The sequence below is a fragment of the Lampris incognitus genome, chromosome 6, assembly GCF_029633865.1.
Source record: "Lampris incognitus isolate fLamInc1 chromosome 6, fLamInc1.hap2, whole genome shotgun sequence".
NCBI lineage: Eukaryota > Metazoa > Chordata > Actinopteri > Lampriformes > Lampridae > Lampris > Lampris incognitus.
The window spans coordinates 12,559,164-12,583,096 of NC_079216.1; the positions used below are offsets into that span (position 1 = coordinate 12,559,164).

Consider the following 23,933-nt stretch of genomic DNA (forward strand, 5'->3'; position numbering starts at 1 on the left):
TAGAAAAAGAAGTGGGAGGCCGCGTTGCACAACTGAGCAAGAAGATAAGTACATTAGAGTCTCTAGTTTGAGAAACAGACGCCTCACAGGTCCCCAACTGGCATCTTCATTAAATAGTACCTGTTATATATATATATATATATATATGTGTGTGTGTGTGTGTGTGTGTGTGTGTGTGTGTGAATATATATATATATATATATATCCTTTTTTATATACATATTTGAAAATTCAAAATGATGTTCATCAGTGTATACACTGATGAACTGGCACCAGTAGTTCTGGCTAGTAAAACTGAATGCCAAAAGTAACTCATACAAAATATACTAACACTTTTCTTTGTTGGTGTTGGGACAAAAAATGCAAAGAATGCAGAATTGCACGTTTCTCCAGGTTACACCTTTTTCAAAGAATCCCATTATGAACTTGACACACATTCCACGTACAGGACGGTGGCAATTTTGTTATGGACAACTGGTTTCCTGTCTGGCAAACAAGTATGGTGGGTGAAGACAAATATTGAGACCTTCCCCTAAGACGACTGTTACCCGGCCATGTTTTGATTATTTCTTCAAACTACTGTTGGCAAACAGCAGGCTGTATCTAGCCAGAGGATGCACCTGACTATGACTAACTACTAGTTTTTTGGTGATCACCAGAGATGGCACGATTTTCTGATCTTCAGGTAACATTACAAATATTCTAAAAAAATAAATGCCTGACGATGAAATATGCTATAGATCTTTACTGCTGTTGTAAAAATTAGATAATTTCAGTTTAACCCCGCTGGAGCATAATAACTTAAACATGTGGCGCTTTGGGCTTGATAATAAAGAATCATTAAACTGTCCAGATGTTTAAAGCAAATATCTAAACATCGATCTTAAACTAGTGCTGTTGTTTGGTATAGAGAAGGTAGGCACTAACATTTCCAAAGATTGAAACTAGGTAGTGTCCGCCATTTTTATCTTCTTTTTTTTTGGGATTGTCCCCCTATTTCTCCCCAATTGTATTTGGCCAATTACCCCACTCTTCCGAGGCATCCTGGTCACTGCTCCACCCCTTCTGCCGATCCAGGGAGGGCTGCAGACTACCACAGGCCTCCTCCAGTACATATGGAGTCACCAGCCGCTTCTTTTCACCTGACAGTGAGGAGTTTCACCAAGCGGATGTAGCGCGTGGGCGGATCATGCTATTCCCCCTAAACAGGTACCCCAACCAAACAGAGGAGGCGCTGGTGCAGAGACCAGGACTCATACCCACATCCGGCTTCCCACCCGCAGATGGCCAATTGTGTCTGTGGGGACGTCCGACCAAGCTGGAGGTAACATGGGGATTCGAACCAGCGATCCACGTGTTGGTAGGCAACGGAATAGACCGCTATGCTACCCGGACACCCAGCTTTTATCATTTTCACAAATTATTTCCCAATTGTCTACTATCCAACTTTGGTTGCCAAACTCAAGAGAACAGTAATGCTGCAAACCCAGTTTTGAAAGCCAATGCATGTTCCAGGTCTGATTCAGAGTCGCAGGTATTCCATCAGAACAGCTCTAGGCAAGACCACGGATGAGATTTAAAGCTCTGATGTGAGGAGGTGGTTTGAATTTTTGGAGGAATAATAGAAGCTGTACTTGGTTAGCAGCAATATATTCCATCTCATTTGGTGCATATTTGTTCATTTCTAGCAGGTCCACATTCTCTTTTGTCTTCTGTTCCCCCCACGCACCTATGTGGCACTGTCAGACTGCTTGTCTCCACGTAATTGCACGGACAGCCTCTGCACAGGACCTTTGTTAAAACCTGCAGCATTCATTCACACTCAGTTGAAAGAAAGAACCCAGTCTTTTCCCAAGGCTCCTCTATCAGACAAACAGACAGGGTTGCAGGGTGACCCAGTGGATACAAAGACCATGGAGACTCTTAAAAGAGACAAATCCTTGCCAGAGCCAATGTGCACATTAAAAGCCACATGTCCTGTCAAAGTGTCCTTGAACAAGAGATTAAATATCTACCTGCTGACTCAATATATGTTTCTCTGGATAAGGACGTTGGCTACAGCCTAAAATACAAGAAATGGTAACTGCAGAAGAATGGCTTTAATCTTAGCCTTTTCTTGGTGATTTAACTACAGACCCCTCTGTATTCATTGTTACTTTTATAATAATAATAATAATAATAATGGATTACATTCATATAGCCCTTTTCTAGACACCCAAAGCGCTTCACAGTGAAGGGGTCACTCATTCAACCACCACCAATTTGTTGCCATGATCACATCACATCACCAGTGTGGTGCTGTTTTACACAAGAACGCTCACCAAACATCAGCTTTAGGTGGAGAGGGAGGAATCATTGAGCCAGTTACACGGGGGGATGATTAGGTGGCCAGATGGAGAGAGCCAGGTTGGGAATGTTGCCAGGACACCAGAGGGACCCCCCTACGCTTTGCAATAAGTGCCATGGGATCTTTAATGACCACAGTGAGTCGGGACCTCGGTTTAACATCTCATCCAAAGGACGGCATCTTCCTACAGCACAGTGTCCCCGTCACTGCACTGGGGCATTGGGATTTGATATTTGTTGTTTTTATTAGGACCAGAGGGAAGACTGCCACCTACTGGCCCACCAACACCACTTCCGGCAGCAACTCAGTTTTCCCAGGTCTCCAGTCCAAGTACTAGCCAAGCCCATACCTGCTTAGCTTCCGTCATTTGGCAGAGCCAAGGTACATGTTGGTATGGCTGCCGGCAACTTTTATTGGTTTATGTTCCCCTCCCCCCTTTCCTGGTTAATCCTGACCACCTAAGGACCCCCACTAACTTTGTGACCCTAATGCAATCACACATCCTTTGTTTTGCCCCATACAATGATTTGCACCCCTATCCCATGTGCATGGTAGTCAGCAGCAGCCAGTTTATTGTAAATACCTACTTAAATATTATGTACTCCTTTAAGTAAATCTTGTTATAATCTTGAATTTTGCCTTGCTGAATGGATTCACCAGCAAAACAACTTACTTTATAGCACCACTGCTTTTGTCAATGTAGGTGAGTTGGACCCAATTAATTTAACGGGGCAATCTCAAAGATTCCAGTTGCATCCTTCTTTGGCATACACTCCCCAGGGGTCATTTAAAAATCACTAACTAGTCTGTATGGCACAACACTGGAACACAGAGCATTTGTTCCTATCCTCTCTGGTGGACCAACCACTGCTGAGCAACTTGTACAGTTTGTGTCTGCTAAAATGTCTGGCCTTGCCTATGCTGACTTGTATCTGTGCGAAGTTTGTCACTGGAGTGGTGTTTTCACATTCCTCGATTGGAGGAGGAGCCGTCTGTGCTCTTCCCTAAAATCTGAGATTCAGACGTAACCTGGGTAAACTAGATTTGGTACGTCACAACTCCGAAAGCCAATCGCTGTCTAATATGCAAATGCTGGGCGGGCACAGAAACCTGAAACCTCCTGCGCAGATGGGACTTGTCAGTAGAGAGCAAGTTAGCATTAGCATAGTGAAAGTTTTGACAGCAAACATGTGACATGTGTAGAGTGTGCAGTTTATGGATGTAAACCGGACCCTGGAGCTTCATTCCACTATCTACCAAAAAAATCCCACTATACTGCTGAAATGGTTGTAATTTATTAACAGGCATCAGACTCGCATGCCTACAATCCCGGAGAGACTGTGTATCTGCAATGCTATTTCCATTATCTAATGCAAAAGTCACTGGGTTCTCATAAGAACTTTTGAAGTTTGATGCTGTGCCGACTATTTATCCTGGGATTGTGACAGCGAGCGGAAGTTAGTATTTAGTATCGCAATTTCAGTGTTTGCAATTAAGTGTTTGTCTCTTAAAACTACAACATGCAGAAACAGTGGTAAAAGTGGTATCTTTGTGCAATATAGCATCTGAAATATCAATCACACTATTATTAGTAGGGAAATGCTAAAAGCATCATTAAAACGAGCAATGCCGGAAAATTTAAAGGAAAGAATTGAAAGGAATTGGTAAAGAGGAGCAGCCTTGTTTATTTGGGAGTGGATCTGTGTATCTGTTCCAGTTCCGATCAGGAACTGCTTCCTAATTGGTTGCAATTTGCAATAACTAAAACTGACTCTCAGCCAAGCTGGCAACCACAGCAGACCTGGCAGCTTCCGATGGATGAGAGACAGCATGACTTGACTTTTCTAAAAAGTCCTCTTGGGAAGAGTGCTAAAGTGCAACTTTAGCTTAGCAAACATATAGGGAAAATGAAAGCTCTACATCTGCAAGAGGGTTGATCCAGCTTACCTGTACCATTGACAGTGGGAGGTGGTGCTTTGGGCGGCTGAGGAGGTGAGTCTTCAGGTCTAGAAAAGGGGAAAGCACAGGACAAAGTTCCTGAATAAAAGATAAAAGCAAAAAAAAAACATTCAATGTGTATGGGGGACATCAGGTAAAAGAGACGTCCACTACAGTCAAGCAGGTTGCAGCATATACGATTAATGTCTATATATATAATCCAGTAAGTCAAGTAAATTCTTTATGAGACAGTACAAGCCTGTTTCATGCCAAAAACAATCATCAGCTGTCTATATATATTTATTTATTTATGCACATATATTTATATGCACACACACACACACATACATATATATATATACATATATATATATATAGGAAAAAAACTTTTAATACATAGCAGTACAAGCTTGTTTCATGCGTCGAGCACTCAGCTGCTAATGTGGTTCAACAGAGAAACCTTGCACGTTGTCCGTCTTGGGAGAGAGATCCCTCCTCTGTTGCTCTCCCTGAGGTTTCTTCCTATTTGTTCTCCCTGTTAAAGGGTTTTTTTTAGGGAGTTGTTCCTTATCCGATGAGAGTTGCTGTTAAGCCCACTGAGGCAAACTTGTAATTTGTGATATTGGGCTATACAAATAAAATTGATTTGATTTGAAAACACAACAGTATACATTTCCCCACGTCACGCCCCTAATTTTGGTGGACAGCAACCAATGAGAGGAGAAAACATTTAAACTATTACAACCAATGGGGTAGGTAGTTACGATGCACAGCAACCAATGGTGGGGTAGAAAACATTACAACCGGTGGAGTAAGGGGTTGGGGCTTGTTTTGAAAAAGTATTTAAATGACCAGGGCACTGTTGAAATAGCCTACATTTAGAATATAATAAGGTAACGTCAAATTGGGTAATTCATGTGTATCATATAGTGGGGTGGTGTTGGAGCACAGTTGGAAGGGCAGGCAGTTAAACTATTTTTAAAAAATACAACATCTAATAAATGTCACATGTGTATCTTCTAATGGGAGGGGGGAGAGAATAAAAACATTTTACTTATAGTTACAAAGGAGATATTTTTTTCGGTGTCCACAGCCGGTGGCCAATTCGTTTCTATTATTCAAGGTGCCTCTTGCTTTGTCACCAAACCGTCCAACCTGAGCTGTCCCTGTAATATAATCGTTCCTAATCCTGTCCTTCTTCATCACTCCCAGTGAAAATCTTAGCATCTTCATCTCTGCCACCTCCAGCTCTGCCTCCTGTCTTTTCATCAGTGCCACTGTCTCCAAACCATACAACATAGCTGGTCTCACAACCATCTTGTAAACCTTCCCTTTAACTCTTGCTGGTACCCTTCTGTCGCAAATCACTCCTGACACTCTTCTCCACCCACTCCACCCTGCTTGCACTCTCTTCTTCACCTCTCTTCTGCACTCCCTGTTACTTTGGACAGTTGACCCCAAGCATTCAAACTCATAGGCCTTCATCATCTCTACTCCTTGCATCCTGACCATTCCACTGTCCTCCCTCTCATTCACGCATAGGTATTCCATCTTGCTCCTACTGACTTTCATTCCTCTTCTCTCCAGTGCATACCTCCACCTCTCCAGGCTCTCCTCAATCTGCTCCCTACTCTCGCTACAGATCACAATGTCATCCGCAAACATCATAGTCAATGGAGACTCCTGCCTGATCTCATCCGTCAACGTGTCCATCACCATTGCAAACAAGAAAGGGCTCAGAGCCGATCCTTGATGTAATCCCACCTCCACCTTTAGCCCATCCGTCATTCCAACTGCACACCTCACCATCGTCACACTGCCCTCATACATATCCTGCACCACTCCTACATACTTCTCTGCCACTCCTGACTTCCTCATACAATACCACACCTCCTCTCTCGGCACCCTGTCATATGCTTTCTCTAAATCCACAAAGACACAGTGTAACTCCTTCTGGCCTTCTCTATACTTCTCAATCAACATTCTCGAAGCAAACTTCATATCCGTAAAGCTCTTGCCTAGCATGAAACCATACTGTTGCTCGCTAATCATCACCTCTCCTGTTAACCTAGCTTCTATTACTCTTTCCCATATCTTCATGCTGTGGCTGATCAACTTTATACATCTGTACTTGCTACAGTTCTTCACATCGCCCTTATTCTTGAAAATCAATACCAGTATGCTTCTTACTACTACTATTATTACTACTACTGCTAAGATGATCACTACTAGAACAACAATAAAAATAGAGCCGGAATAGAGGCCTGAATCATTATAAATGGTGCTACTGCAACTACACATAGTATGACCAATTAAGATGAACATGAAGCTGATGAAGATAACAATAACCATCCATTATCCAAACCACTTATCCTGCTCTCAGGGCCACGGAGATGCTGGAGCCTATCCATCAGTCATTGGGCAGCAGGCGGGGGAGACACCCTGGACAGGCCGCCAGGCCATCACACAGGGCCGACATACACACACACTTACATTCATACCTAGCGACAATTAAGTACGGCCGATTCACCTGACTTACATGTCTTTGGACTGTGGGAGGAAACTGGAGCACCCAGAGGAAACCCACGCAGACATGGGGAGAACATGCAAACTCCACACAGAGGACGACCCAGGACAACCCCCCAGGGTTGGACTACCCCGGGGCTCGAATCCAGAACCTCCTTGCTGTGAGGCGACCGCGCTAACCACTTTGCCACCGTGCCACCCTTATATATTTTTTAAATATTTTAATATTTATAATTTCTATGTCTATATTGTTATATTCATAATATTATATTTATAATATTTTAATGTCGGCATCTCCCCCTTCCCCATTGGACGTTATGCACGTGATGTGCATGACGAGGCAGTTAATATGTTATGTTCTTTCCTGTGTAGCTTTATAGACAGCTGATGATTGCTTGTGGCATGAAACAGGCTTGTAAAGTCCATTAAAGAATTTACTTGAATCACTATCACTGGATTTTAAATATATATATATGTGTGTGTGTGTATATGAGAAGAAGCATATACTGGTACCGATTTTCAAGAACAAGGGCGATGTGCAGAACTGTGGCAAGTACAGAGGTATAAAGTTGATCAGCCACAGCATGAAGATATGAGAAAGAGTAATAGAAGCTAGGTAAAGAGGAGAGGTGACGATCAGCGAGCAGCAGTATGGTTTCACGCCACGAAAGAGCACCATAGATGCAATGTTTGCTTTGAGAATGTTGATTGAGAAGTATAGAGAAGGCCAGAGGAGTTACATTGTGTCTTTGTAGATTTAGAGAAAGCATACGACAGGGTGCTGGGAGAGGAGGTGTGGTATTGTTATGAGGAAGTCGGGAGTTGCACAGAAGTATGTAGGAGTGGTGCAGGATATGTATGAGAGATGTGTGACAATGGTGAGGTGTGTGGTTGGAATGACAGATGGGTTCAAGGTGGAGGTGGGATTACGTCAAGGATCGGCTCTGAGCCCTTTCTTGTTTGCAGTGGTGATCGACAGATTGACGGACAAGATCAGGCAGAAGTCTCAGTGGTCTATGATATTCGCAGATGACATTATGAGCTGTAGTGAGAGTAGGGTGCAGATTGAGGAGAGCCTGGAGAGGTGGAGGTATGCACAGGGGAGAAGAGGAATGAAAGTCAGTAGGAGCAAGACGGAATACCTATGCATGAATGAGAGGGAGGACAGTGGAATGGTCAGGATGTAAGGAGTGGAGGTGATGAAGGCATGAGTTTAAATACTTGGGGTCAACTGTCCAAAGTAACAGGGAGTGCAGTAGAGAGGTGAAGAAGAGAGTGCAGGCAGGGTGGAGTGGGTAGAGAAGAGTGTCAGGAGTTATTTGTGACAGAAGAGTACCAGTAAGAGTTAAAGGAAAGGTTTACAAGATGGTTGTGAGACCAGCTATGTTATATGGTTTGTAGACAGTGACACTGACAAAAAGACAGGAGGTGGAGCTGGAGGTGGCAGAGTTGAAGATGCTAAGATTTTCACTGGGAGTGATGAATAAGGACAGGATTAGGAACGAGTATATTAGAGGGACAGCTCAGGTTGGACGGTTTGGAGACAAAGCAAGAGAGGCAAGATCGAGATGGTTTGGACATGTGTGGAGGAGAGATGCTGGGTATATTGGGAGAAGGATGCTGAATATGGAGCTGCCAGGGAAGAGGAAAAGAGGAAGGCCAAAGAGGAGGTTTATGGATGTGGTGAGGGAAGACATGCAGGTGGCTGGTGTGACAGAGGAAGATGCAGAAGACAGGAAGAGATGGAAACGGATGATCCGCTGTAGCGACCCCTAACGGGAGCAGCTGAAAGTAGTAGCAGTAGTAGTCGTAGATGTATATATAATCCAGTGACTCAAGGAAATTCTTCATTGACAGCTGATTGCTTATGGCATGAAACAGGCTTGTACTGTCTCATAAAAAATTTGCTTGACTCACTGGATTATTTTTCTCCTTATTTGTTGAGCACTTTCCCTACCGTTGAGTGTTTCTTTATAAAAAGTTTTATATATTTATACAGTGCTGGGGAGTAATGGAATACATGTAACTCCGTTACGTATTTAGAATACAAAATATGAGTAACTGTATTCAAATAAAGTTACAATTTAAATTCATGGTATTCAGAATACAGTTACATTCTTGAAATTAATGGATTACTTAATTTTTTTTTCTTTCGTGCCATTTTTATTTTAAGAGGATTGCGACACAAAATGCAGTGAAAGTGATGCCTAAATGTTAGTTCAACAGTACATTCAGTAAAACAGTGTGCTATAATTTTCATCTTTGTCTAAGGTTTTTCATTCTAACAGCTATGGAAATAAAGAAAAGGACATGGAAAAGTTCTTTTCTTTCTTTCTTTTTTTTAACCAGATAAAAAAATCATAGATCTTTGGTGTTTACATACTCTTCTAGCCTTTGTTAATATATATTTAAGGTGACTCAAATGCATTCAGCCAGCTGATACAATAGAAGAAACAGAATAGTCTACACAAGTAAGTATTATTGTGTGAATGCTACATAGACTGTTACACAAAATGTAAGAAAATATTAAAGTAATACAAGGTATTTAGAATATGTTACTCACATTGAGTAATCTAACGGAATATGTTACAAATTACATTTCATGACATGTATTCTGTAATCTGTAGCGGAATACATTTTAAAAGTAACCCTCCCAACACTGTATGTGTGTATATATATATATATATACACACACTATATATATATATATATATATATATATATATATATATATATATATCAAGTAATGAGGAGCAGAATATAGTCGAGCACTTACAACAACACCATTGACAGCTTTGGGAAAAAACGCTATATATATATATATCAACACGGATACAGGAAAAAAGATTTTAATACATAGCAGTACAGGCCTGTTTCGTGTGTCTCGCACGCATCAGCTGCTAATGTTTTTGTTCACAAAGAATCATACAGTTACGTTGCCCAGCGTCACGCCCCGACAGCGACCAATCAGATAAGGAAACATTCAAATTATAACAGCCGGTGGGGTAGGTACTTATGATGCACAGCAACCAATGGAGGGGTAGAAAACATTACAACCAATGAGACTGGGGTTTGTTTTGAAAAGCATTTAAGGGCCAGGACACTGTTGAAATGGCGTACATTAAAAATATAACAAGGTAATTTATGTGAATTATATATTGGGGTGGTGTTGGGGCATAGTTGGGAGGACAGGTAGTTAAAAAAAACTTATTTAAAAAACCCATATATATAAATTCCGCCTGAATCAAGAGTGCCTTGGTGCCTTAAACTATATGATCTGAGGGAGCTACCTACTAAAATTCTCTTCACAAAACTGAGCCTTGTGTAAGCTATAATGGGGAAATGGTATAGTACTGAATATAGCTGTAGAGGGAGCTCCCCTGGATGAGACACAAGCTCCCCTGCTCCCCTGACAGCATTATTTCTGAAATTTTAGGGGTTAAATAGTTAATCCAATCTATTGCATATACTTTTTTGGATGTACATTTCTGTTTTCTGTATTTTCAATGATACGTATTGCATAACCATCCTCAATTGTTAATGTCTGACTCCATGGTTAAACAAAAAATGCATCCCACAACACAATCGCTAACAGACGTAAGGGAAGAGTTAATGTCACTTTCCAATCATGTGATGTGTCAAATTACCATATAACTTTGAATAGATAATATTGTGTTTGAAATGTTAGGATTAAGGGGCAGTCACACCACACTTTTTTGTTCCATTGACTTCGATTCAAACATTTCCCTAGAGCAAGAAAATGTATCTGTATCCATCTGCAAAGAATTTTTGTCTCTACGGCCTGTACCAAAGTTCAAGCTTGGTGAACTCTGACCAGGAAATTCGTATGATGTAAATCCATTTGACCAATAGAGCTGCACAATGCCACTGTGACCCTGATGCTGAAAATCAAGCATGGCGTAACCTATCATTCTCAACATCGCACACCATCAGGAGTTTTATCATTTAATGTGGCAGATTGCAAATTAACTCCTAAAGAGAGGCTGCATATTTTGCTGTGTCGCGGGGAAATGGCGCAGACAGTGTACATATCATATTATTACTGTTATTTTGTTGATATTTTAAGTGTTAGCAGCTAATTAGCTAGCTGGTTAGCTTTTAGCCTTCTGCCAGTAATGTCACATCCAGCTAAATCCATATTTGTTGCAAGGAATTAAATTATTTCGGTGGAATCATCAATGGTAGTAGTCAGTACCCTGAATGCCAGTGACAACAGCAAGTATTGGAAAAGCGAATGTATCAGGGATTATTTAAAGAATGATACATGACTGGGTTTTACAGAAATTGTGTTATTTCACACAATGCAAACACCTTATTAGAAGTATTGCTTTTATCCGATTATTCCCAATAATCAGGTCATTGATTTCCTTGTGTACATACTCATAGAAGACCACAGCTATATTTTACGTAGATCATATACGCACGCATACACACACACACACAAACAGGGAATCTGGCAAACTGCACCAGGAGTACCAGTGGTAGACATCTGACCACATAGTGAGCTATCTGTCTGTCTGGTTATGAGTCGAGTCTCCGGAAAGAATAGAACATTTTTCGGGGGCATATTACCTTGTTTTCAGGACTTCATTCATCCTCTGCTCCAGGTCGAGGCGTTTGGATCGCTCCCTCTCCAGCTCCTGCTTGAGGGTCTCCACGTTGGTTTCCTCCCGCAGCTTTCTCAACTCCTCCTCTGAAAAACAAATCGATAAAGGCCATAAAACGTGAGGCTCGGAGTCAGGGGAGCATTATGTTTTATGCGTGAGCCAAGAGGCTGGCACATCTTAAATTGTTTCGAGGTTAATCGGGGTCTTTTCTCTTTTCTTTAAAGTTTTTATTGAGTTTCTTTAAGGAACATAAATACAAATGATAAAGTACAAAAGACCAAAAAGGAAACAGAAAAAAACAAACATAAACGAGAACTAAAACCGCAATGAATTAACCAAAGCACAGCATCATCTCTGCATCATTTGCGGCATTAATAATTGTACAGTCTGTCAGCACATCATCAGTTCTTGCAGGAGTCAGCAAGTGACCCATTCTACAGCTCAAACCTGGAAACCAAAGACACGTCCCTAAATGAATAATCTTGGTAAAAACAGCTAAACATCCAGAATGACTTTCATATTTTGGTGTTTTGCTTTGGGACAACAATGCATCCACAGAGATTCCATGACACACCTTCATCAGGCTGCTACTACCACTTTCGGCTGCTCCCGTTAGGGGTCGCCACAGTGGATCATCAGTTTCCATCTCTTCCTGTCTTCTGCATCTTCCTCTGTCACACCAGCAACCTGCATGTCCTCCCTCACCACATCCATAAACCTCCTCTTTGGCCTTCCTCTTTTCCTCTTCCCTGGCAGCTCCATATTCAGCATCCTTCTCCCAATATAGCCAGCATCTCTCCTCCCTACACACATGTCCAAACCATCTCAATCTTGCCTCTCTTGCATTGTCTCCAAACCGTCCAACTTGAGCGGTCCCTCTAATATACTCGTTCCTAATCCTGTCCTTCTTCATCACTCCCAGTGAAAATCTTAGCATCTTCAACTCTGCCACCTCCAGCTCCACTTCCTGTCTTTTCGTCAGTGCCACTGTCTCCAAACCATACAACATAGCTGGTCTCACAACCATCTTTTAAACCTTCCCTTTAACTCTTGTTGGTACCCTTCTGTCACAAATCACTCCTGACCCTCTTCTTCACCTACTCCACCCTGCCTGCACTCTCTTCTTCACCTCTCTCCTGCCCTCCCCGTTACTTTGGACAGTTGACCCCAAGTATTTAAACTCATATACCTTCGTCACCTCTACTCCTTGCATCCTGACCATTCCACTGTCCTCCCTCATTCACGCATAGGTATTCCGTCTTGCTCCTACTGACTTTCATTCCTCTTCTCTCCAGTGCATACCTCCACCTCTCCAGGCTCTCCTCAACCTGCTCCCTACTCTTGCTACAGATCACAATGTCATCCGCGACCATCATCGTCCATGGAGACTCCTGCCTGATGTCGTCCGTCAACCTGTCCATCACCATTGCAAACAAGAAAGGGCTCCGAGCCGATCCTTGACGTAATCCCACCTCAACCTTGAACCCATCTGTCATCCCAACTGTACACATCACCATCGTCACACTTCCCTCATACATATCCTGCACCACTCCTACATACTTCTCTGCAACTCCCAACTTCCTCATACAATACCACACCTCCTCTCTCGGCACCCATTCGTATGCTTTCTCTAAATCTACAAAGACACAGTGTAGCTCCTTCTGGTCTTCTCTATACTCCTCCTTCATCAGGCTGGATTGACAAATTAAATAGGTGTGGATATTCTTTTATTTGAAAAACAAGAGAGGAACCTCTTGAGGAACAAGAGAGGAACCTCACACCTTCATCAGGCTGGTCTGACAAATTAAATAGGTGTGAATATTCTTTACCAGGTTCATTTAAGAAAGTATTTTTGGGAACATCTTTGCTCTATATGCTGTTACTTTTCTTTTTTTTTATATAAAATTTATTTTTATCCACTTACAGAAAAGAAAGAACAGAACACAGGAAAAAAAATATGTAGAGGTAGGGAGTGATTTTTTTCTTTACAACATAGTCACTGGTTTGTGAAAATAAAGTCAGGCCTATGGGGTGCTACATATGTAGTCAAACCATTTTTGTTGTTCCAATTCATGATTGACAGATGCTGTTATCCTCTCCATTTTATAAATGTCCATTGTAATTTCCATCCATGTGTTTAAAGTTGGGCTCTCCTGTGATAACCATTTCCTGGTAAGAGTCTTTTTCCTTGCCACCAGCAGTATATCCATTAAATGTTTATCTCCTTTCAACCATTCTTGGGGTATATACCCAAAATATATGGTCTTACTATCTAGGAGTATTTCACATTTAAAAATACCTTGTAGGGCATTGTGTATCGCTCTCCAACAGTCTTTGATAACAGGGCAATCCCAGAAGATATGGTAGTGGTTTGCATTTTGGTTTCCACAGTTTCTCCAGCAAACAGAAAGGTTATTATCATAATGGGATTTACGAGAGGGTGTAATGAAAATACCTTATCAGGTTTTTCCAGCCAAACCCCCTCCATTTCTGCGAACTAGTACACTTCCGTTGATACCTCCATATTGCTGTCCATTCTTCCTCAGATATAATTGTCCCTCCTTCCTTCTCCCATTTTGTTTTAATGCATAAAGTCGAATGCATTTTAAGATTTAACAGACCCTTATATATGCATGAAATGATTCTGCTATCAGTATCTGAATTATATGCTTTTCTAAACAGTTCTACCAGGCAAGAACTTGCCTCGGTCACATTTTTCATCTTCATATTAACATAATGTCGCATCTGCAGATACCGATAAAAGTCTTGTTTTTCAAATAAGTGTCTCTTTTTAAGCGTTTCAAAACTGAGCAGTGTTCCTTCTTTCATTATATTGCACAGAGCTGTTATTCCTTTAGCTGCCCGGTCCTTAAATCTAGTATCTAGCTTATTTGGTGTAAAATCTGACTCATATGCACACCATTAAAGAATTACAATATCTCCCTCTAGTTTATATAGGGGTCTTTTCATTTCAATTCCAACTGACTTGAGTCCATTACAATTCCATTAGTTTCATTTCCTGCTCTGGTAGTAAATCCACAACATTTAATTCAGTTTGGATTTGATCTCCAACTAACCAAAACAGTTCACTATCAAGGAATATGCAAGAATATAAGACCAACTGTAGATTAAATAAACAGCAACGGTGGGGGTATCAAATAGCCTGATCATCCATCCACCCATTATCCAAACCGCTTATCCTGCTCTCAGGGTCGCGGGGAAGCTGGAGCGTATCCCAGCAGGCATCGGGCGGCAGGCGGGGAGACAGCCTGGACAGGCTGCCAGGCCATCACAGGGTCGACACACACATACCTAGGGACAATTTAGTACGGCCGATTCGCCTGACCTACATGTCTTTGGACTGTGGGAGGAAACCGGAGCTCCCGGAGGAAACCCGTGCAAACACGAGGAGAACGTGCAAACTCCACACAGAGGATGACCCGGGACAACCCCCAAGGTTGGACTACCCCTGATCATGATCATGGTCATTGCCTGATCATGGCTGTTGGTATCTATTCTACCAAACACTGACCAAAATTCTAGGTCAGAGTATTTCTGGTCTAGTGAGCATCTCTCACGTTTGTGACTGCACTTAATAAGGACAGTGTGTGAGGGATTGGATTCCAATTTCCCCTCTGCATTAATAAACAACCACAGACACACTTGACTAACACCACAACACCCCAACACACACGCACACACACACACACACACACACACACACTATTTTGTGTTTCTTGTCGTTGCTGCCTTAAATCTCAGTTGTGTGAACTGCTGTGTGTGTCTGTATCTTGATCTTGAAGTGCATTTAGCACGGATTGGTGCAACATGAACGGAGCCCCTATTCCAAGCAGCATTCATGCCACGCTCTACATATTGAGCCGTACGGGAAATGGAAGGCCAAATCGGTGGCAACATCAGCGTCCCTCCCAAATAAGGTTTAACGACTAGGTCTATCACTGAGTTCATCAGGTTTACCCACAAATGAACAACGACCCTTTCTTTTCTTGTTTTTTGACCCCCCCCCCATTTCCTCCCCAATAGTTCCTGGCCAATCACCCCACTCTTCCGAGCTGTCCCAGTCGCTACTCCACCCGTCGCTGCTCCACCCCCTCTGCCAATCCAGGGAGGGCTGCAGACTATCACATGCCTCCTCTGATACATGTGGAGTCGCCAGCCGCTTCTTTTCACCTGAGAGTGAGGAGTTTTGCCAGGGGAACATAGTGCGTGGGAGGATCATGCTATTCCCCCCAGCCCCCCCCCCCCCCAAAGAGGCACCCCGACAGGCAAGAGGAGGCGCTAGTGCAGCAACTAGGACACATACCCATATCTGGCTTCCCACCTGCACACAGCCAATTGTGTCTGTAGGGACCCCCAATCAAGCTGGAGGTAACACAGGGATTTGAACCAGCAATCCCTGTGTTGGTAGGCAACAGAATAAACCACTATGCTACCTGGATGCCTGACAATGACCCTTTCTTTAAAACAAATCATGTCAATTTGTTGCTCTGTAAAGCACGTCCAAATGAACCTGTCCATATAAATTTGATTCACTTTCAACATAGTGGCTCCAGCTTTGAGATCTTCTTCTTCTTCTTTTTACTTTTCTTTTTTTCTTTTGCCAACAGCAACAGATTGGAAGAAAAGATTAAGTCAACTGAGTTAAAACGTATATGACCACAAGGGACCGGGACAATACCCATACATTCCTATTGAAAGTCATCTTTTAATGTTAGATCTTGCCAAAGGCAATAAACCAACTGATTTAAGCATCTTCATGACCTTTCCTCTAATGGCAACGGCGGCAGAGAAAAAGAAAGGGACAAAGAGAAGATAAATTTGGTGCCACAGAGACTGTCTCGTTTAGCACCTGTTAGCGCTCATTAAAAATGAATGGTCTGGCACTAACACCTCGACCTACTTCATCACTGCAACAGAGCTCGGGACTGAAGAGGAGGGGATGAAGTATGTTCCCAAAAAGGGAAATGACATTTCCCTGAGAAATGACGAGCCCTTTTCTTGTCATTTTGCCACTCATATAAATGATAAAACTCTCAAAGACATGAATAAATTAATATTTAAACCGGTACTGTGGATAAAGAAAGCCTGCGAGACTTGGAAATAAATCTGAAATGAGAAGGAGAACAACCGTGCCACAAACAAACAAAATGCATATCAGAACTGACTTTAAAATGCATCATGGGTGACATTACTCAATGCTGCTCCTCATCGATCAAAAGCCATGTATAGGATCGAAACCAACAACAAAATGTGGGGGGGGGGAAATTACCTAAAGGGGTTGAATATTATTTCAGTCAGGAGAGAAATAGCGAATGAAGGAAAGATAATTACTTATCATAACAGATGACTTAGTGGAAATGAATACATGTCCAGGAAGTCTTTGGTGCTTAGACTCAACAGGGAGATGTTTAATCGAGGGGCATTAGCCCTGAGCAGCAACATAATGAATCCCCCCACGCAGTCCAGACACTGGTGGTGGCTGGTGACTTCTGCTGCGATGACCAGGCTGATGAGGAGGTGAAACTGATTATCTGTGAGGACTAGGCGGTGATGGGGAGGTGGAGGGGCACGTATAACAGCAGCACGAATGCAGTGGAGGCGGAGAAAGATATTTAAAAAAGACAGCAGCAAGATGATAGGTTAATGATGCAGGTGTGCCGCTGTCCTATTGGATAGATTAGAACAGGTGATGCGAATAGCTGATAGCTCAAGTGACAGCCCCAGACGACGACAGCAATCCTGAGTGAGCATGTGCGAGAGATGAGAATGGAAGGATAAGATAAGGAATGTGCGTACAGGCCTATGCACACAAAAGATGGCCTTCCTGACTGAACCTTCGCTAAAGCTCAATTTGTTTCCAATGCAGTTTCACTTGTTTCTATGTAAATAAATAACATCTTGATCTAAAGACAATTTAATAATAGACCACAACACTGTATGATCCATCCATCCATCCATTATCCAAGCCACTTATCCTAATTAGGGTCACGGGATACTGGAGCCTATCCCAGCAGTCATTGGGCGGCAGGTGGGGAGACACCCTGGACAGGCCACCAGTCCATCACAGGGCCGACACATTCACACCTAGGGACAATTTAGTACGGCCGATTCACCTGATCTACATGTCTTTGGACTGTGGGAGGAAACACACAGAGATACGGGGAGAACATGCAAACTCCACACGGAGGACAACCCGGGACGACCCCCAAGGTTGGACAACCCCAGGGTGCATCCAGGACTTTCTTGCTGTGAGGCGACCGCACTAACAACTGCTTAACCGTGCCGCCCTGTTCGTAGGATTATGCACCTTATTCCGAAAGATGGGTTTAAAATCTCATTTCCCAAAAAATGCATGGCAGTAAAAAACCTGCTGAAATGAGATCATTTCATTTGATTCTGATTCAGTTTGCCTTTTTTCCCCCAAGTTTTCTCAAATGTAACAAAAATATTTTAAGACAAGACAGCTCACCCCAGTAGTCTCCAGATGTCACGTCACACCAATAATGATTAAAAACGTTTTACCTTAGTGGCGGACTTCAATTTTATTTTTCATTAAAACAGGACTTTAAGGCTCAGAACAAGGTAGGCTGTTTGAAGGCTGACATTTACCGCAGTGTGCCGACGCGTCGTACATTCCTGCAGAGCTGATGTGGGTCAGGGCAGCTGCAGAATTTGGCATTTGTGGTGTGGGATCAGAGACTAAAGGGCTCCTGGCTAACTATCCCGGGGTCTTCCTTTCAAAACGTCAAGTCTGTGACCATGACGTAAAAGGACTATTCAGGAAAGCTCTTCAGCTCCTGACAGTTGGCAGAGGACAGTGAAGTTAGATGGTGGGGGGCACGGGGGCAGTTGCCAGGAAAGTGGCTCGTCGGGGGACCGGTGGCAAAGGAAGAGCGGATTAGCGTAAAAGGCAAAAATAAAAGAAGGAAGGAAAGAGAACACTGCCGAGGTGTAGGAGATGGTGTGAGAGATGAACGTGGGGGTGGAAACGACACGGATAAGAGAAAAGCAGGACAAAAAAAAAGAGTGGAACAATAATCTTCCATTAGAAATGAACAGAAACCGTGTGTCTAAAAAGGTTGTCATCCTGAGTAATGAATTACAGTCATCTTTTGGGCATTTAGCTGATGCTCTTATCCAGGGCAACTTAATGAGGATACGCACACCCCGTGGAATATACTCTAAGCCCCATAGCAACCTCATAACCATTAATCAAAATCTTACTTCCTAATAACTTTTACTAATTTTGCGGCCTCCATGGCCATTTTATGCATTTGCTGTTTTTCAGCTGGGTCCCACCATGCTGCTTCATGCTGTCATTTAGATTCTCTGCTCCAGTTGTTTCTCTGATGTCCTGTAGCATGTGTGTGTGTGTGTGTGTGCGTTTGTGTGTGTGTGCGTTTGTGTGAGTAAGTCTTCACAGAATTTGTTTTCATTTTCTTGCTTCTTGCGTTTAGTCACCTCAATTCCTAACAAAATTAACCAAATTAAACACAGGGGATGAGTGAGCAACACAGACAGAAAAAGAGGAGAGTAGACAGGTCGAAGCAAAATCAATAATAATTACTTGCGATTTGCCATATTGATATTTACGATGTCATCGATCCCCATTATACTAAGAGGAAGCTGACCTTCAAGATGCGATCCGGAAGATTGTTGTTTTTGTTATTCCATTTACTGACCCCTATGCTGATGCTGGTAAATCCATTGGGGACCGCTCCAAATCGCAGCGATCCATTCAAAATGGCACAGTTGTGACTGTTCTGCCAAAACCTTCCTCGCCGCTGAATGTCCTGGCTGAGATCCACTACTCCTCACCTCCCGTTCTGTTACGTTTTCTTTATCGGCTTTATTTATTACTCCTTGTCTTGACTACATTTAACGTATCGTTAGTTTTTCCACTATATTCACTCTATCGAGTAACTCCTTTTCTGCCTTTTCTATGTATCTTGACAAATTTTGTTTTCATGTGTTTTGTCTGTGTGTTGCTAGCTCATAGAGGGGTCAGCTCTATGTTCCCTCAGCCCTGGGGTTGGCTATCGACTAATTTAGCTATTGGTTAAGTTTAGGTTAAGGTAAAGTGTTGGGTTATGGTTGGGGTTAGGTAGAGGTTGAGGTTAAGTCCAGTTAAAGAGAGTTAGGTTACATTTAGGTAAGTTCAAGGTAAGTTCAATGAAATAGGGACATGATCCTGCTCATAAATTACCTGCTACTCATCTTTTTAGCTTAGCTTTTAGACGTCCACTGCTAATACACCTACCGTGGCCCTACGTCTTGTGCTAACTCTGCTGTCTTTTCAGTCTTTAATAGAAAGACGTGTCTGTGAGCTAGACCACTCTTCTCTTGCTATACTAGATGTTAACCGCATTCCGTATAGCTTCAACCTCATGCCTGATAGTGGGTCAACTAGCAATAGCGATAATTTTAGCATAACCTCGTCAGCAGATGATGCGAAATTTATCTTTGTCACATAGGGAAAGAGTGCACGCTTGAGCAGGCCTCTGATTGCATGACCCAGTTTGCAGGCACCCCTTCCGACTGCAAACCGTTTTTCTGTGTTTGGCAGCCCTGTTGGTAGTCCTGTTGGCCAGCCTGCCTTTTCTACCCCTGCATTTATTGCTAAGCAACGCATACTAGTAATAGGGGACTCCATTACCCGCTGGATAAGATTGGCATCAGCAGCCAGCGTTCACGGTTTACCTAGGGCCAGAGCCACCGACATTGAAGTAAATCTTAGGGTGCTGGCATCATGTAGGCTGAAACAGGGTACCGAGGCACATGAAGCACACACTAGTTATAGTAACATTGTTATTCGTGTTGGCACCAGTGATGTTAGGATGAAGCAATCTGAGGTCATAAAGAAGAACATAGCCAGGACTTGTGACCTCTCCACAAAGATGAGTCGGCATCGATTAATTCTATCTGGTCCTTTGCCCGTGAGGGGTACTGATGAGATTCATAGTACGTAGACTAGCTTCACTGAACCGCTGGCCGGCTGAGTTCTGTAAAGCGCAGAGTTTTGTATTTTTAGATAAATGACCCTCCTTCTGGGGCAAACCCAGTCTGCTGAAAGTGGACGGGTTCCACCCTAATGGGGAAGACATTGCTGTTCTATCTGGGAATATAGATAGTTGTTTACAGAAGGTTTGCCACTAGGGATTTAAGGTATGGTGGGCTGCAGGCAATTGGAGAACCTGCTAGGCACAGTTTTAGTGCGGGTTTGAAGTCTACTAAACCAATGTGTTGAGCCAGGTCAACTCTGATAGTGTAGTTTATTAGGTCTCCTTCCCCTGCTGTGTCACATGCAAGTTTTCTTGCACACTAAAAGCTAACCACAACAATCTAATTACTACATCTACTTCTGGCAGTGCCAATGTGCATCACAAATTACCTCACCAAATCACAGCTGTATCTCTCCCTCAACATGTACCTCCCAATTCCTCTGTTGCTACCATTAAACATTTGAGCTTCAACCTTATCCACTGCTAGCCCTAATCAAAGGCCTATCTCAGCAAACCCTAGAAGTACACAACCCCTGAAAATTGGCTTAATCAATATCCGGTCACTGTCTAGCAAAGCAATGCTGGTAAATGACTTGATCTTGGAGCATAGTTTTGATATGCTCGGCTTGTGTGAAGCTTGGCTGAAACCAAATGTTTTCTTTCCACTAAATGATGCCTCGCTGCCTGACTACACTAGTGCTCATGCTACTTGAGCTACCAGACAAGGTGGGGGTGTTACCCTAATTTATAACTATCTTTAATCTTGGCTCAAAATCTGATGCTAAATTTGAACCTTTTAAGGTGTTAATCATGTCTCCCTCTGCAACAGCCGTGAACAGCTCTGTCCAAGTTAATGGAATCCTGCCATTTTACCTCCTTCTTCTCTACTGACCACCTGGGCTGTACTCCCAATTCTTAAATGATTTAACAGAATTTTTGTCAGACCTTGCTTCTCGTGTGCTACTATCTTAATCATTGGTGATTTCAATATCCATCTAAAAACATCGGATCTTCTTGGTGAGGCTTTTTCGGCAGTACTTGATACCTTTGGTTTTGTTCAGTATGTGCATGATGCCATCCATCACAGTGGCAACCCTCTTGATCTGATTCTAGCACGTGGTATAGTTGTTTCTGATCTGACTGTCTCTCCTCTTACATCTGCTGTGTCAGACCACTTTCTTATCAAATTTCAGGCAGCACTTTCTTCCCCTTGCAGCAGCTGTGGTACCAACGTGTTCAGCACCCGTCATACTGACCCATCAATGCTGATAGCACTTGGTGATAGAATGCCAGAAGCCTTGGCTCCTTTCACTGTATTGTGTGGCCGTGTCGATAGTTTTACTAGAGACATAATTGAAACTCTTTCTAATCTTCTTGAGTGAGCGGCACCTCTAACTACCAAAATTAGACACCAAAGAAAATCAACACCTTGGTTCATTGACGAGACACTTGCTCTTAAACTGGCCTGTAAAAAAACTTAAGCAGAAATGACGTAAATCCAAACTTGGAAGTCTTTCATCTTGCGTGGCCCGACTGTTAAGTTATAAGCGAGCACTGTCAGCAGCTAAAGCAGCACATTTTTTCCCCTAATTAATGTCAATAAACACAAGCCTAGATTTCTCTTTGACACTAGCTAAACTTAAAAGCAACCTTCTGTTACCAGCTCCCCTTCAACTGCCCATGATTTCCTGGAATTCTTTGGCAGTAAATTGATGAAATAAGTTACAAAATAAATAATTTACCTACAGACCCTGTGATTCCACTTTCTTATAAGAATTCTCAGACTTTCCCTTTACTTTTATGTTTTGAGACTGTCTTGTATCTGTCAAGTCAGACAATCATTCTCATATCAGAAAACTAGAGGCATGGGGTGTGTGGGTAGCATCGTAGTCTATTCCATTGCCTACCAACCAGGGGTTCTCCGGTTCGAATCCCCGTGTTACCTCTGGCTTGGTCGGCCGTCCTAATTGGCCATGTCTGCGGGGGGGGAAGCCGGATGTGGGTCTATGGTTTGGTTGCTGCACTAGCGCCTCCTCTGGTCAGTCAGGGGGGCAGTTCAGGGGGCAGGGGGAACTGGGGGCAATAGCATGATCCTCCCACGTGCTACATCCCCCTGCTGAAATGCCTCACTGTCAGGTGAAAAGAAGCAGCTGGCGACTCCACATGTATCGGAGGCATGTGGTATTCTGCAGCCCTCCCCGGACTGGTAGAGGGGGTGGAGCAGTGACCGGGACAGCTTGGGAGAGTGGATAATTGGCCAAGTACAATTGGGGAGAAAAAAAAAGGGGGGGGAATTAGAGGCATGCTTGTCTGCAGTGAAAAATTGGATGGCATCCAACTTCTTATTACTTAATTCTGAAAAAAAAAAAGAGATGCTGGTCATTGGTCCTGCAAGACAAAGTCACCTTTATGACCAAAAAATGGCATACCTTGACAACTGTGTAATCTCCCAAAGTTCCACAGCCAAAAGACTTGGTGTTATTTTTTATCCATCCCTATCTTTTGAATTTTACATTAGAAACGTCCCTCAAGACCTCCTTTTTCCACCCACGAAACATTGCCAAAATCCAGTCTTTTCTGTCTATAGTTGATGCTGAAATCCTTATCCATGCTTTCGTTTCATCTAGCTTTTTTTTTTTTTGTGAAACACGTGTGAAGCCACATTTTATTGAAGCTTTTGTTTCATCCAGATTAGATTACTGCATTGTTCTTTTTCTGGCCAGCCATGTGTTAGCACTAAAAACGTTCATCATGTTCAAAATGCTGCTGCTAGAATATCAACTAAAACTAAAAAGTTTGACCATATCATTAACCCATTCATGCTAGATCTGACTTTAAAGTGCTACTTTTAACCTATAAAATACTTAATGGGCTTGCCCCCTCATATTTGTCTTATACACGTACCTTCTTGTGCCTTCTGGTTTCAAAGTGCAGGCCTCCCCCTCTCTGTCCCTAGAGTTAAAAAGAATTCTGCAGGCTGCAGAACCTTCTCTTCCCGTGCCCCCTTTTTTTGGAATCGTCTCCTAGCCACCGTCAGAGACTCTGACTCTGCAGACTCTTTCAAATCTAAACTGAAAACCCTTCTCTTCTCATTAGCTTTCAACTACTACTACTTTTGGCTGCTCCCGTTAGGGGTCGCCACAGCGGATCATCCGTTTCCATTTCTCCCTGTCCTCTGCGTCTTCCTGTCACACCAGCCACCTGCATGTCCTCCCTCACCACATCCATAAACCTCCTCTTTGGCCTTCCTCTTTTCCTCTTTCCTGGCAGTTCCATATTCAGCATCCTTCTCCCAATATACCCTGCATCTCTCCTCCACACATGTCCAAGCCATCTCAATCTTGCCTCTCTTGCTTTGTCTCCAAACCGTCCAACTTGATCGGTCCCTCTAATATAATCACTCCTAATCCTGTCCTTCTTCGTCACTCCCAATGAAAATCTTATCATCTTCAACTCTGCCACCTCCAACTC

General features: G+C 42.8%; 1 protein-coding gene across 2 annotated transcripts in view; it reads right to left on the minus strand.

The window, feature by feature from the left end:
• Window positions 1-23,933, minus strand: part of LOC130114671 (GRAM domain-containing protein 4-like) — a 103,201-nt gene that overhangs the window by 22,390 nt on the left and 56,878 nt on the right. For both annotated transcript variants that reach the window (XM_056282534.1, XM_056282533.1), the window contains exons 4-5: window positions 11,405-11,525; window positions 4,295-4,353 (exon numbers count right to left, since the gene is read on the minus strand). In XM_056282534.1, coding sequence (XP_056138509.1) covers window positions 4,295-4,353; window positions 11,405-11,525 — 180 coding nt within the window. The remainder of the gene's footprint in view (window positions 1-4,294; window positions 4,354-11,404; window positions 11,526-23,933) is intronic.